This window comes from Acanthochromis polyacanthus, chromosome 15 (assembly GCF_021347895.1).
Source record: "Acanthochromis polyacanthus isolate Apoly-LR-REF ecotype Palm Island chromosome 15, KAUST_Apoly_ChrSc, whole genome shotgun sequence".
Lineage (NCBI taxonomy): Eukaryota > Metazoa > Chordata > Actinopteri > Pomacentridae > Acanthochromis > Acanthochromis polyacanthus.
In genome coordinates this window covers 7,262,221-7,274,927 of record NC_067127.1, presented here as the reverse complement: position 1 = coordinate 7,274,927, position 12,707 = coordinate 7,262,221, and the positions used below count along the sequence as shown (strand labels likewise).

Genomic DNA, 12,707 nt, shown 5'->3' with positions numbered 1-12,707 from the left:
TTTAATTAATTTATGTGTTTTGAGTTCAGGAGACTGATGGATTATGGGTAAAAACTGTTTCTCAGCCTGTTTGTCCTGCATTTCAAGGATCTGGTTGCCGCTGTTTTAGAGCTGTGTGAGTTTATACCAAATATGTGAATTTTTGAGACACAAGATTCATGTCTGTCTGTATTATTATGTACATCGTAGTAAAGAAGAAGGGGGTAGTGTCATTTAAATGTCTGATTTTGATTTCTGAAAGTGTTATTGAGAGACTAAAAGTCTGTTCTGTGCTGCTGTGTGTTTGTAGATGCGTCAAGGTGCTTTCCTGGTCAACTCTGCACGAGGAGGTCTAGTGGATGAGAAAGCTTTGGCTCAGGCCCTGAAAGAAGGCAGGATACGGGGCGCCGCCTTGGATGTCCACGAGTCAGAGCCCTTCAGGTCTTCATTTGTTAATTCAGTTCAATGTTTAACCCTCTGAAACCTCATACAGTTTCTGGCCTTTTTCCTACTGCAGTGTAAAGCCTTGCACCTCTACTGAAACAGTGAAACCACGGATAGAAGCAGAGAGAACTGCTAAATAGCCCACATATATCAGCATCGGTTGATATCGAAATCGGAAATTGAGAGTTGGACAATATCGGCATATCGGTTATTGGCAAAAAAGCCGATAGCGGGCATCCCTAATTCAGAGAGTTAAACATGGTTTGATTTCTATATGCACACCATTACAATGAAAGAATTTTGTTAGAAATTGGTGTAGTTGTTCTTCTTGTAATCAGTTTCTTTTCCATCTTTTATTTGCTGAACAGTTTTTCCCAAGGTCCTCTGAAAGACGCCCCCAACCTGATCTGCACGCCCCACACCGCCTGGTACAGCGAGCAGGCGTCCTTGGAGATGAGAGAGGCCGCCGCCACAGAAATCCGCCGAGCCATCACTGGTACGGAGACGTCCTTTTAAACACACATATTCCCACGCTCACACGCTTTGATACCTCAACTCACCCGGGTTCAATCTTCCCCCCCTCCTCCGACACAGGCCGTATTCCTGACAGCCTTCGAAACTGCGTCAACAAAGAGTTCTTTGTTACGACGGCGCCCTGGGGAGTGATCGAGCAGCAGCAGCCCCAAGTTCACCCTGAGATCAATGGTGCCGCCTACAGGTAGGAGGTGGATTTGTTAGAAGTCGGCGTCGCTCAGAGATCACCCGTGTCATCTCGGCACCTTCAGTAGTGAGGCTTAGCACACGGGGATAGAGGGAGTCTGAGTGTTCATATGTGTGTTTGTAACAGTTCTGACTTTCTTTTCCTGCTGGGTCCGAGTGTTTGTGGCCTGTTTATACACAGAACTTGGCCCGAATCAGTTTATCCCATGTTCAGCTTAGCCTCTTGGTTTCTCAGTCTCTATATTGTCTCAACCAGACTGAACTGCTTCTCTCACACAGCCGAGTGAACCAAACCATGGTACAGGCCATAGCAACGGGGGGAATGCAGGACAAATTATATACCTAATTCTCAACCAGGTAAATGAATACTACCACTGCTGGCCGACAGGCTGCGGCAAATGAATAACCTCATTAATAAAAGCGAATCCCATTGAAATCTGTAGCCCTTGTCTGCTTCACACTCTAACTTACATGCTCTGTAACTGTACCCACTTTACCCAGCATCTCATCAACCCCCAGACCCCCTGCCCACCCCTGAAATAAGCACTGCAACACAGCACACAGAGTTCTTAAAGAAGCAGGCATACACTTGCAAAATACGCTGCCACTGCTGTTTCATCAGCATATGAAGGATGAAGATTGAAAGCAGGCAGGTTTCAGTGGAGGATCACATGGAGTCACGTCACAGATAGTGGTTTGGTGGAGAATGGGATGAGGGAACAACACCAGATTCCATTGTGGAAAGTTTTACTTTTGTAAACATTTGTAAAACCTCCTGAGACAAACCACCTGGGATCATTAAAGCTCTTTTATTTGCTATAAGTGCCACCACTTTCCCTTTACAGCTCCCAGTATTAAAGGATCGGTCACCCAAACTATTAAAGTATAGAGAGAGAGAGAGAGTTTTTTAATGATTGGGGATAAGTCATTGCTGATTAATTTTCAGTGTTTCACTAGCAGGTAACTTCTTCCAGTTGCCTTCTATTGTAGCAGTTTCAGTTACCATAATCTGGATTACTCCATCCAGACTGACATCCTTCTGTGTAATTATTTAACCCTCCTGTTGTCCTCATTTATTGGCACCAAAAAGTATTCCTGTGTCCTTGTCTGAAAAAATTCAAAAAATTCAGCAAAAAAAAAAAAATTCCCCACATTTCTGAAAATTTGCAAAACCGTCAGAAAGAAAATTCCAATAAAGGTTTTCCTTGAAAGTTTTATTTAAAAAAAAAAATCCCCTAAATTTGGCAAGAAAATGCTTTTAAATATTTTCAAAAAATGAGTAAAAATATTCCAAAAGAAATTCCTAAAAATATCTAAAGTGATTACAAATATATCAGTAAAACTTGTAATATTTTCTTAAGAACATTCACAAAAAAATCAACCAAAATCCAGCGAATTTTGCTGGATTTGGTTGATTTATTGTGAATATTCCTAAGAAACATTTTTAACATTTCTTTTTCCACCAAAAAATGTTCAGAGATTTCCTAAAAATGTTGAAAATGTGGACATCACAAGTTTCACTGTGAAAATATATATATATTCCACATTTTCAAATTTTAAAACGGGTCGCTTTTGACCCGCAGGACGACACCAGGGTTAATGTACTGATTTCAAGGCATTCTTTAAATTTGAGCAAATAATTTTTTTTCTTTGTTTCGTACTTTGGGTGATTGACCCTTTAAGTCTTTGCCTACACAGCAGATTTTGACCCCTAACATCCTCATTTATGGCCTCCATGCTGCAGCGCTCCCTGTCATAATCGCACCATTTCTAGACTTTTAGCTCCAAAGAGGTAATTTTCCTCAATGATCCCACAAAATCCAACATGTTTGTGTTCTATTAAATGACATAATTATTTGTAATTCATTCTGGATTGTACATTTTGTCAGATTTTAATGCGCTGAATACTAGCTTCACCTTTGTAGGAGAGAAAATCACATGAGCAGCAGCAAATTGATCACATTTTGAAAACGTTTGCTCCATGTTTTGCCCATTAAAGGCCTGCATTTCCCTTCCAGATTCCCTCCTGGCGTGGTGGGTGTCGCCCCCGGTGGGATTCCCGGACCTATGGAGGGGTTGGTGCCCGGGGGAGTGCCCATCGCCCACACCCTGCCCCCCGGCACCCATCCGTCACAGGCCACCTCCCCGAACCAACCCTCCAAACACGGCGACCCCTTGAGAGAGCACATGACTGAGCCGTAGGACTGCTGCCGCCGCCGTAGCCGAGCAGGGGGGGACAGAAATCCGTGTAAACTAAAACAAAAAGAAAGAAAAGAAAAAGAAACAAACCCAGCAAACCTACCAACTCAACCATCCAACTGTACGCTTGACTTCAGCCATCTGAACCTACCAGCAGACTGCCTGCCGGGCAACGTTTCACACGTTCTTTTTTCTTTTTTGTATGAAACCACTAAGCCCCAGTGAGGACAGTGGATGTTAAAACACACGCCTGAGCTGCCACACTGGGATGGGACTGACCGTCAAACTAATGCGCCGAAGATCTGAAATGTCTCCTCCCTCCATATCTGTTTTTGTTCTCCGTCAATTTAAGTGTTGCTTTTGTTTTTAATCTTTATTTCCGAGTACATTTCAGAGAGGTTCCTCCTGATTTCTGGGACACGTTGACAGCAACAGGATGGAAATCTCCCTCGAGCTTCACAGGACGACCCTTAAAGCCTCCTTTTCCCTCGAATTTCACCCATTTCAGCACAAACATGTCTTGTGTTATATAGTTTTGTTTTGTTTTTTACTTTCTTCTGTTTATCTTTTATTCTGTGTTTCTGTTGCAAGTGAATATCTGTTTTTCTGTTCTTCAGTGTGTGAAAATGAATGGATTACAGTTACGTTTAGCAGACAAACAAAAAGAAATCTGGACTCCATCTTTGCTGTTTTTCAGCCCCTGAATGTAGAGACGAGATGCGGGGCGATAGATGTGGAAGAAAATTTCGGCTTATGAGGTAAAAACGACCCTTTTAAAACCAAAAAAAGAAAATTAAAAGTGAAAAGCTATCATTCATGGTTAGGTATTGTAGTGTTTCACCTCAATTACATGTTGCTGTTGTAAGTTTCCCAACTCTGCTGAACTGAGGTATCTACGATATTTGGTTCTTGTCACGAACAGTGTCCCGAGTATTATCCGTTTGCATCCAAAGGACCTAAAGTACGCCGCGGCAAAAAGCGAGTGAGGTATGAAAGTGTTTGGAAAAACGAAAAACTGTCTCAGGAAAAAAAATATTAACCTTCAAATGTGTCCAACAGAAAAGAAAAACTCTGGATTACTGCTTTCCACGTCTTTCTCCATTGTGGTATTTTTTATATATCAAATGTACATTTTTTTGATGTTCAAGGTTTTCACTCCTGTTAGATTTGTATTGCCTTGTTAAATGTTCATATAACCGTAGTCTTATGTGACCGACCCCCGCCCTTTCCTCCTTCTTATAGTTTCTTCTTCTTCTTTGTTTCTTTTTTTTCTGCTCTAATGGAAGCCAGCTGTGGCTCTCGGAGGCATTGCGTCCTCTCTGAACAACAGCAGCCACATCCATCCCTTTAGGTCCATGACGTTAGCGAGACGGCTGCTAGCAGATTGTTTGGTTTTTAGTGTGAGTATTTGTATTTGTTTCTTGTACAAGGTGAACATATAGCATACAGTGCAGCTGGAACCAATAAATAAAACTTACTGTTCTGATTGATGATGGGTTCTGTGGAACGTTTTCTTTTAAAAGATGTTTAAAATCCTCTAAACAAGGGATTTTCAGCATCTGATGCTGTGTTTGTGCGTAACAGCACTGGTAAATATAATCATGCTTTAACTGAAACTTAAACAGGATATGTTGCCATGAATTATACTGAGGACATTTAGCCTGTTTATTACTCCGCCAAGGGACGCGGAGTTATGTGACAATCGGTGTGCATTTGTTTGTGAATTTGTGTGTCTGTCTGTGTGAAACATTACTCAAAAACGGGTCAACGGATTTGGATGAAATTTCAGGGGGAGTCAGAAATGACACAAGGACCAACTCATTAAATTTTTACAGTGATGCGGTATATGGTCTGGATCCACGGCTTTGTTAAGGATTGCCCATTAGCTGCCGGCACAGCGTTGCTGTAACCATTACAAGTGAACACTGTGTCAGTTACCCGCTGACGATTACATGATTGCGATCCTACTACAAACTGACTGATTTATCCGTTGGAAATCATACAAGGAACAAATGATTAAAATGTGGGGTGTTTCTGAATCCCATCAATTCCTGCCGCATGCTAAATATTTAGGTCACGTGATGTAACAGACCTCAGCCAGACAATGGTGAAGCTTCTGATGTTTCAGAAAGTCTTTATTTACATTCAGCCATCAGCCTTATTTTGAACACTAAAGCACCTTTCTGTCCTTCACTCCTTTCTTCAGGAAACACCATAAGAGCTTGTATCCATTCCAGCTTGGTACTTCAAAGTTTAGACACATCTTTTGCTAGACAGCAACAGTGGAACCGTTTTCCTTCATCATTACCTGAATTTTTGGACTTTTCGACAGTGTCTTCATCAAGTCAAGAAACCGCTTCTTAGATAAACATTTCCTGTCCTGCTGGAATGATGACAAAATAAAAGCATTAAAAACATTAAAAGATTGAAAAATACGCCTTCAAAATAAAAACATGGAGGGATCGGTTATTTTAACACTAGCAAAATAAAGGCTTTCCAGAAGTCATGAACTAATCAACAGAGCTTTATAAGAGTAATTAACATGCAATTCAGTATCCATACATAACATGCACATGCAGAACACATGCCTGTGCTCAGCACAAGGTCATTTTTTATTAAAGATTTCATCTGTCGCAAATGACACATCAACTGAGAAGCCTTGGCGGAGTACTTTAGTATGTTGTCCAACCACCAGAAAAAGGTGCACAGTTAGCTCAAACGGTTGAGAGACTGGTTGACTCACAAACAGGACTGCATCAGAGACATGGGCTTGATTTCAGCTCATAGTCCTTCACTGCAGGTCTTCCCTGCTTTCCTGTCTTCTTCTCTACTTACCTGTTGCATGAAAATAACAAATGGGCCTAAAAAACAACTTTGACAAAAACATCATACTTTAGTATGTTGTCCAAAATATGACAAAAACAACATAGTTTAGTATGTTGTCCAAAATATGACAAAAATGTCATAGTTTAGTATGTCGTCCAAAATGTGACTAAAACGTCATAGTTTAGTATGTTGTCCAAAATATGACAAAAACATGATTTAGTATGTCATCCAAAATATGACAAAAACGTCATAGTTAAGCATGTCGTCCAAAATGTGACTAAAACATCATGATTTAGTATGTTGTCCAAAATGTGGAAAAAAGTGTCATAGTTTAGTATGTCGTCCGAAATATCACAAAAACTTCATGATTTAGTATGTTGTCCAAAATATGGCAAAAACATCATAGTTTAGCATGTCATCCGAAATATGACAAAAACGTCATACTTTAGTATGTCCTCCAAAATATGACAAAAACGTCATAGTTTAGTATGTTGTCCAAAATATGACAAAAACATGATTTAGTATGTCGTCCAAAATGTGACTAAAACGTCATAGTTTAGTATGTTGTCCAAAATATGACAAAAACATGATTTAGTATGTCATCCAAAATATGACAAAAACGTCATAGTTAAGCATGTCGTCCAAAATGTGACTAAAACATCATGATTTAGTATGTTGTCCAAAATGTGGAAAAAAGTGTCATAGTTTAGTATGTCGTCCGAAATATCACAAAAACTTCATGATTTAGTATGTTGTCCAAAATATGGCAAAAACATCATAGTTTAGCATGTCATCCGAAATATGACAAAAACGTCATACTTTAGTATGTCCTCCAAAATATGACAAAAACGTCATAGTTTAGTATGTCGTCCAAAATGTGACGAAAACATCATGATTTAGTATGTCGTCCAAAATGTGACAAAATCGTCATAGTTTAGTATGTTGTCCAAAATATGGCAAAAACATCATAATTTAGTATGTTGTCCAAAATATGGCAAAAACATCATGATTTAGTATGTCCTCCAAAATATGACAAAATCGTCATAGTTTAGTATGTCGTCCAAAATGTGACGAAAACATCATGATTTAGTATGTTGTCCAAAATGTGGAAAAAACATGATTTAGTATGTTGTCCAAAATATGGCAAAAACATCATGATTTAGTATGTTGTCCAAAATATGACAAAATCATCATAGTTTTTAGTATGTCGTCCAAAATATCACAAAAGCATCATGTTTTAGTATGTCGTCCAAAATGTGACAAAATCATCATAGTTTAGTATGTCGTCCAAAATATGACAAAAACATGATTTAGTATGTCGTCCAAAATATCACAAAAGCATCATGTTTTAGTATGTCGTCCAAAATGTGACAAAATCGTCATAGTTTAGTATGTCGTCCAAAATGTGACTAAAACATCATGATTTAGTATGTTGTCCAAAATGTGGAAAAAAGTGTCATAGTTTAGTATGTCGTCCGAAATATCACAAAAACTTCATGATTTAGTATGTTGTCCAAAATATGACAAAATCATCATAGTTTAGCATGTCATCCGAAATATGACAAAAACGTCATACTTTAGTATGTCGTCTAAAATGTGACAAAATCATCATAGTTTAGTATGTCGTCCAAAATATGACAAAAACATGATTTAGTATGTTGTCCAAAATGTGACTAAAACATCATGATTTAGTATGTTGTCCAAAATGTGGAAAAAAGTGTCATAGTTTAGTATGTTGTCCAAAATATGGCAAAAACATCATAATTTAGTATGTTGTCCAAAATATGGCAAAAACATCATGATTTAGTATGTCCTCCAAAATATGACAAAATCGTCATAGTTTAGTATGTCGTCCAAAATGTGACGAAAACATCATGATTTAGTATGTTGTCCAAAATGTGGAAAAAAGTGTCATAGTTTAGTATGTTGTCCAAAATATGACAAAAACATGATTTAGTATGTTGTCCAAAATATGGCAAAAACATCATGATTTAGTATGTTGTCCAAAATATGACAAAATCATCATAGTTTAGTTTGTCGTCCAAAATATGACAAAATCATGATTTAGTATGTCGTCCAAAATATGACAAAATCATCATAGTTTTTAGTATGTCGTCCAAAATATCACAAAAGCATCATGTTTTAGTATGTCGTCCAAAATGTGACAAAATCATCATAGTTTAGTTTGTCGTCCAAAATATGACAAAATCATCAAAGTTTAGTATGTCATCCGAAATATCACAAAAACTTCATGATTTAGTATGTTGTCCAAAATAGGACAAAATCATCATGATTTAGTATGTTGTCCAAAATATGACAAAAACAGCACAGTTTAGTATGTTGTCCAAAATATCACAAAACCATCATAGTTTAGCATGTTGTCCAAAATATGACAAAATCGTCACAGTTTAGTATGTCGTCCAAAATATGACAAAATCATCATAGTTTTTAGTATGTCGTCCAAAATATCACAAAAGCATCATAGTTTAGCATGTCATCCGAAATATGACAAAAACGTCATACTTTAGTATGTCCTCCAAAATATGACAAAATCATCATAGTTTAGTATGTCGTCCAAAATGTGACGGAAACATCATGATTTAGTATGTTGTCCAAAATGTGGAAAAAAGTGTCATAGTTTAGTATGTTGTCCAAAATATGACAAAAACATGATTTAGTATGTTGTCCAAAATATGACAAAATCATCATAGTTTAGTTTGTCGTCCAAAATATGACAAAATCATCATAGTTTAGTATGTTGTCCAAAATATGACAAAATCGGTTGAGAGACTGGTTGACTCACAAACAGGACTGCATCAGAGACATGGGCTTGATTTCAGCTCATAGTCCTTCACTGCAGGTCTTCCCTGCTTTCCTGTCTTCTTCTCTACTTACCTGTTGCATGAAAATAACAAATGGGCCTAAAAAACAACTTTGACAAAAACATCATACTTTAGTATGTTGTCCAAAATATGACAAAAACAAAATAGTTTAGTATGTTGTCCAAAATATGACAAAAACGTCATAGTTTAGTATGTTGTCCAAAATATGACAAAAACATGATTTAGTATGTCGTCCAAAATATGACAAAAACGTCATAGTTAAGCATGTCGTCCAAAATGTGACTAAAACATCATGATTTAGTATGTTGTCCAAAATGTGGAAAAAAGTGTCATAGTTTAGTATGTCGTCCGAAATATCACAAAAACTTCATGATTTAGTATGTTGTCCAAAATATGACAAAAACATGATTTAGTATGTTGTCCAAAATATGACAAAATCATCATAGTTTAGTTTGTCATCCAAAATATGACAAAATCATCATAGTTTAGTATGTTGTCCAAAATATGACAAAAACATCATAGTTTAGCATGTCATCCGAAATATGACAAAAACGTCATACTTTAGTATGTCCTCGAAAATATGACAAAATCATCATAGTTTAGTATGTCGTCCAAAATGTGACGGAAACATCATGATTTAGTATGTTGTCCAAAATGTGGAAAAAAGTGTCATAGTTTAGCATGTTGTCCAAAATATGACAAAATCGTCATAGTTTAGTATGTCGTCTAAAATATGACAAAATCGTCATAGTTTAGTTTGTCGTCCAAAATTTGACAAAATCATGATTTCGTATGTCGTCCAAAATATGACAAAATCATCATAGTTTTTAGTATGTCGTCCAAAATATCACAAAAGCATCATAGTTTAGCATGTCATCCGAAATATGACAAAAACGTCATACTGTAGTATGTCCTCCAAAATATGACAAAATCATCATTGTTTAGTATGTCGTCCAAAATGTGACGGAAACATCATGATTTAGTATGTTGTCCAAAATGTGGAAGAAAGTGTCATAGTTTAGTATGTTGTCCAAAATATGACAAAAACATGATTTAGTATGTTGTCCAAATATGACAAAATCATCATAGTTTAGTTTGTCGTCCAAAATATGACAAAATCATCATAGTTTAGTATGTTGTCCAAAATATGACAAAATCATCATAGTTTAGCATGTAATCCGAAATATGACAAAAACGTCATACTTTAGTATGTCGTCTAAAATATGACAAAATCGTCATAGTTTAGTATGTTGTCCAAAATATGGCAAAAACATAATTTAGTATGTTGTCCAAAATATGGCAAAAACATCATGATTTAGTATGTCCTCCAAAATATGACAAAATCGTCATAGTTTAGTATGTCGTCCAAAATGTGACGGAAACATCATGATTTAGTATGTTGTCCAAAATGTGGAAAAAAGTGTCATAGTTTAGTATGTTGTCCAAAATATGACAAAATCATCATAGTTTAGTTTGTCGTCCAAAATTTGACAAAATCATGATTTAGTATGTTGTCCAAAATATGACAAAATCATCATAGTTTTTAGTATGTCGTCCAAAATATGACATAAACATCATAGTTTACTTTGTCGTCCAAAATATGGCAAAATCATCATAGTTTAGTATGTTGTCCAAAATATGACAAAAATATCATAGTTTAGTATGTCATCCGAAATATCACAAAAACTTCATGATTTAGTATGTTGTCCAAAATATGACAAAATCATCATGATTTAGTATGTCGTCCAAAATGTGACGGAAACATCATGATTTAGTATGTTGTCCAAAATGTGGAAAAAAGTGTCATAGTTTAGCATGTTGTCCAAAATATGACAAAATCGTCATAGTTTAGTATGTCGTCTAAAATATGACAAAATCGTCATAGTTTAGTTTGTCGTCCAAAATTTGACAAAATCATGATTTCGTATGTCGTCCAAAATATGACAAAATCATCATAGTTTTTAGTATGTCGTCCAAAATATCACAAAAGCATCATAGTTTAGCATGTCATCCGAAATATGACAAAAACGTCATACTGTAGTATGTCCTCCAAAATATGACAAAATCATCATTGTTTAGTATGTCGTCCAAAATGTGACGGAAACATCATGATTTAGTATGTTGTCCAAAATGTGGAAGAAAGTGTCATAGTTTAGTATGTTGTCCAAAATATGACAAAAACATGATTTAGTATGTTGTCCAAAATATGACAAAATCATCATAGTTTAGTTTGTCGTCCAAAATATGACAAAATCATCATAGTTTAGTATGTTGTCCAAAATATGACAAAATCATCATAGTTTAGCATGTAATCCGAAATATGACAAAAACGTCATACTTTAGTATGTCGTCTAAAATATGACAAAATCGTCATAGTTTAGTATGTTGTCCAAAATATGGCAAAAACATAATTTAGTATGTTGTCCAAAATATGGCAAAAACATCATGATTTAGTATGTCCTCCAAAATATGACAAAATCGTCATAGTTTAGTATGTCGTCCAAAATGTGACGGAAACATCATGATTTAGTATGTTGTCCAAAATGTGGAAAAAAGTGTCATAGTTTAGTATGTTGTCCAAAATATGACAAAATCATCATAGTTTAGTTTGTCGTCCAAAATTTGACAAAATCATGATTTAGTATGTCGTCCAAAATATGACAAAATCATCATAGTTTTTAGTATGTCGTCCAAAATATGACATAAACATCATAGTTTACTTTGTCGTCCAAAATATGGCAAAATCATCATAGTTTAGTATGTTGTCCAAAATATGACAAAAACATCATAGTTTAGTATGTCATCCGAAATATCACAAAAACTTCATGATTTAGTATGTTGTCCAAAATATGACAAAATCATCATGATTTAGTATGTCGTCCAAAATATGACAAAAACAGCATAGTTTAGTATGTTGTCCAAAATATCACAAAACCATCATAGTTTAGCATGTTGTCCAAAATATGACAAAATCGTCATAGTTTGGTATGTCGTCCAAAATGTGACGAAAACATCAGGATTTAGGATGTTGTCCAAAATATGACAAAAACATGATTTAGTATGTTGTCCAAAATATGACAAAAACATGATTTAGTATGTCGTTCAAAATATGACAAAAACGTCATAGTTAAGCATGTCATCCGAAATATCACAAAAACATCATGATTTAGGATGTTGTCCAAAATATGACAAAAACGTCATAGTTTAGTATGTCGTCCAAAATGTGACTAAAACGTCATTGTTTAGTATGTCGTCCAAAATGTGACGAAAACATCATGATTTAGTATGTTGTCCAAAATGTGGAAAAAAGTGTCATCGTTTAGTATGTTGTAAAAATATGACAAAAACATGATTTAGTATGTTGTCCAAAATATGACAAAATCATCGTAGTTTAGTTTGTCGTCCAAAATTTGACAAAATCATGATTTAGTATGTCGTCCAAAATATGACAAAATCATCATAGTTTTTAGTATGTCGTCCAAAATGTCACAAAAGCATCATGTTTTAGTATGTCGTCCAAAATATGACATAAACATCATAGTTTACTTTGTCGTCCAAAATATGACAAAATCATCATAGTTTAGTATGTCGTCCAAAATATGAAAAAAACATGATTTAGTATGTTGTCCAAAATATGACAAAAACGTCATGATTTAGTATGTTGTCCAAAATATGACAAAAACAGCATAGTTTAGT

The 12,707-nt window shown here is 35.8% G+C and overlaps 1 protein-coding gene across 6 annotated transcripts in view; it reads left to right on the top strand.

The window, feature by feature from the left end:
* ctbp2a (C-terminal binding protein 2a) overlaps nucleotides 1-4,832 on the top strand; it is a 77,188-nt gene extending 72,356 nt beyond the window's left edge. For 3 of the 6 annotated variants that reach the window (XM_051960226.1, XM_051960227.1, XM_022221390.2), the window contains 4 exons: nucleotides 290-420; nucleotides 792-919; nucleotides 1,018-1,141; nucleotides 3,162-4,832. In XM_051960226.1, coding sequence (XP_051816186.1) covers nucleotides 290-420; nucleotides 792-919; nucleotides 1,018-1,141; nucleotides 3,162-3,345 — 567 coding nt within the window. In that variant the 3' untranslated portion in view covers nucleotides 3,346-4,832. Of the gene's footprint in view, nucleotides 1-289; nucleotides 421-791; nucleotides 920-1,017; nucleotides 2,379-3,161 lie in introns of those variants that run through there. The other 3 variants (XM_051960229.1, XM_051960228.1, XM_051960230.1) reach the window with 3 other exon arrangements.
* The last annotated feature ends 7,875 nt before the right edge of the window (nucleotides 4,833-12,707 follow it).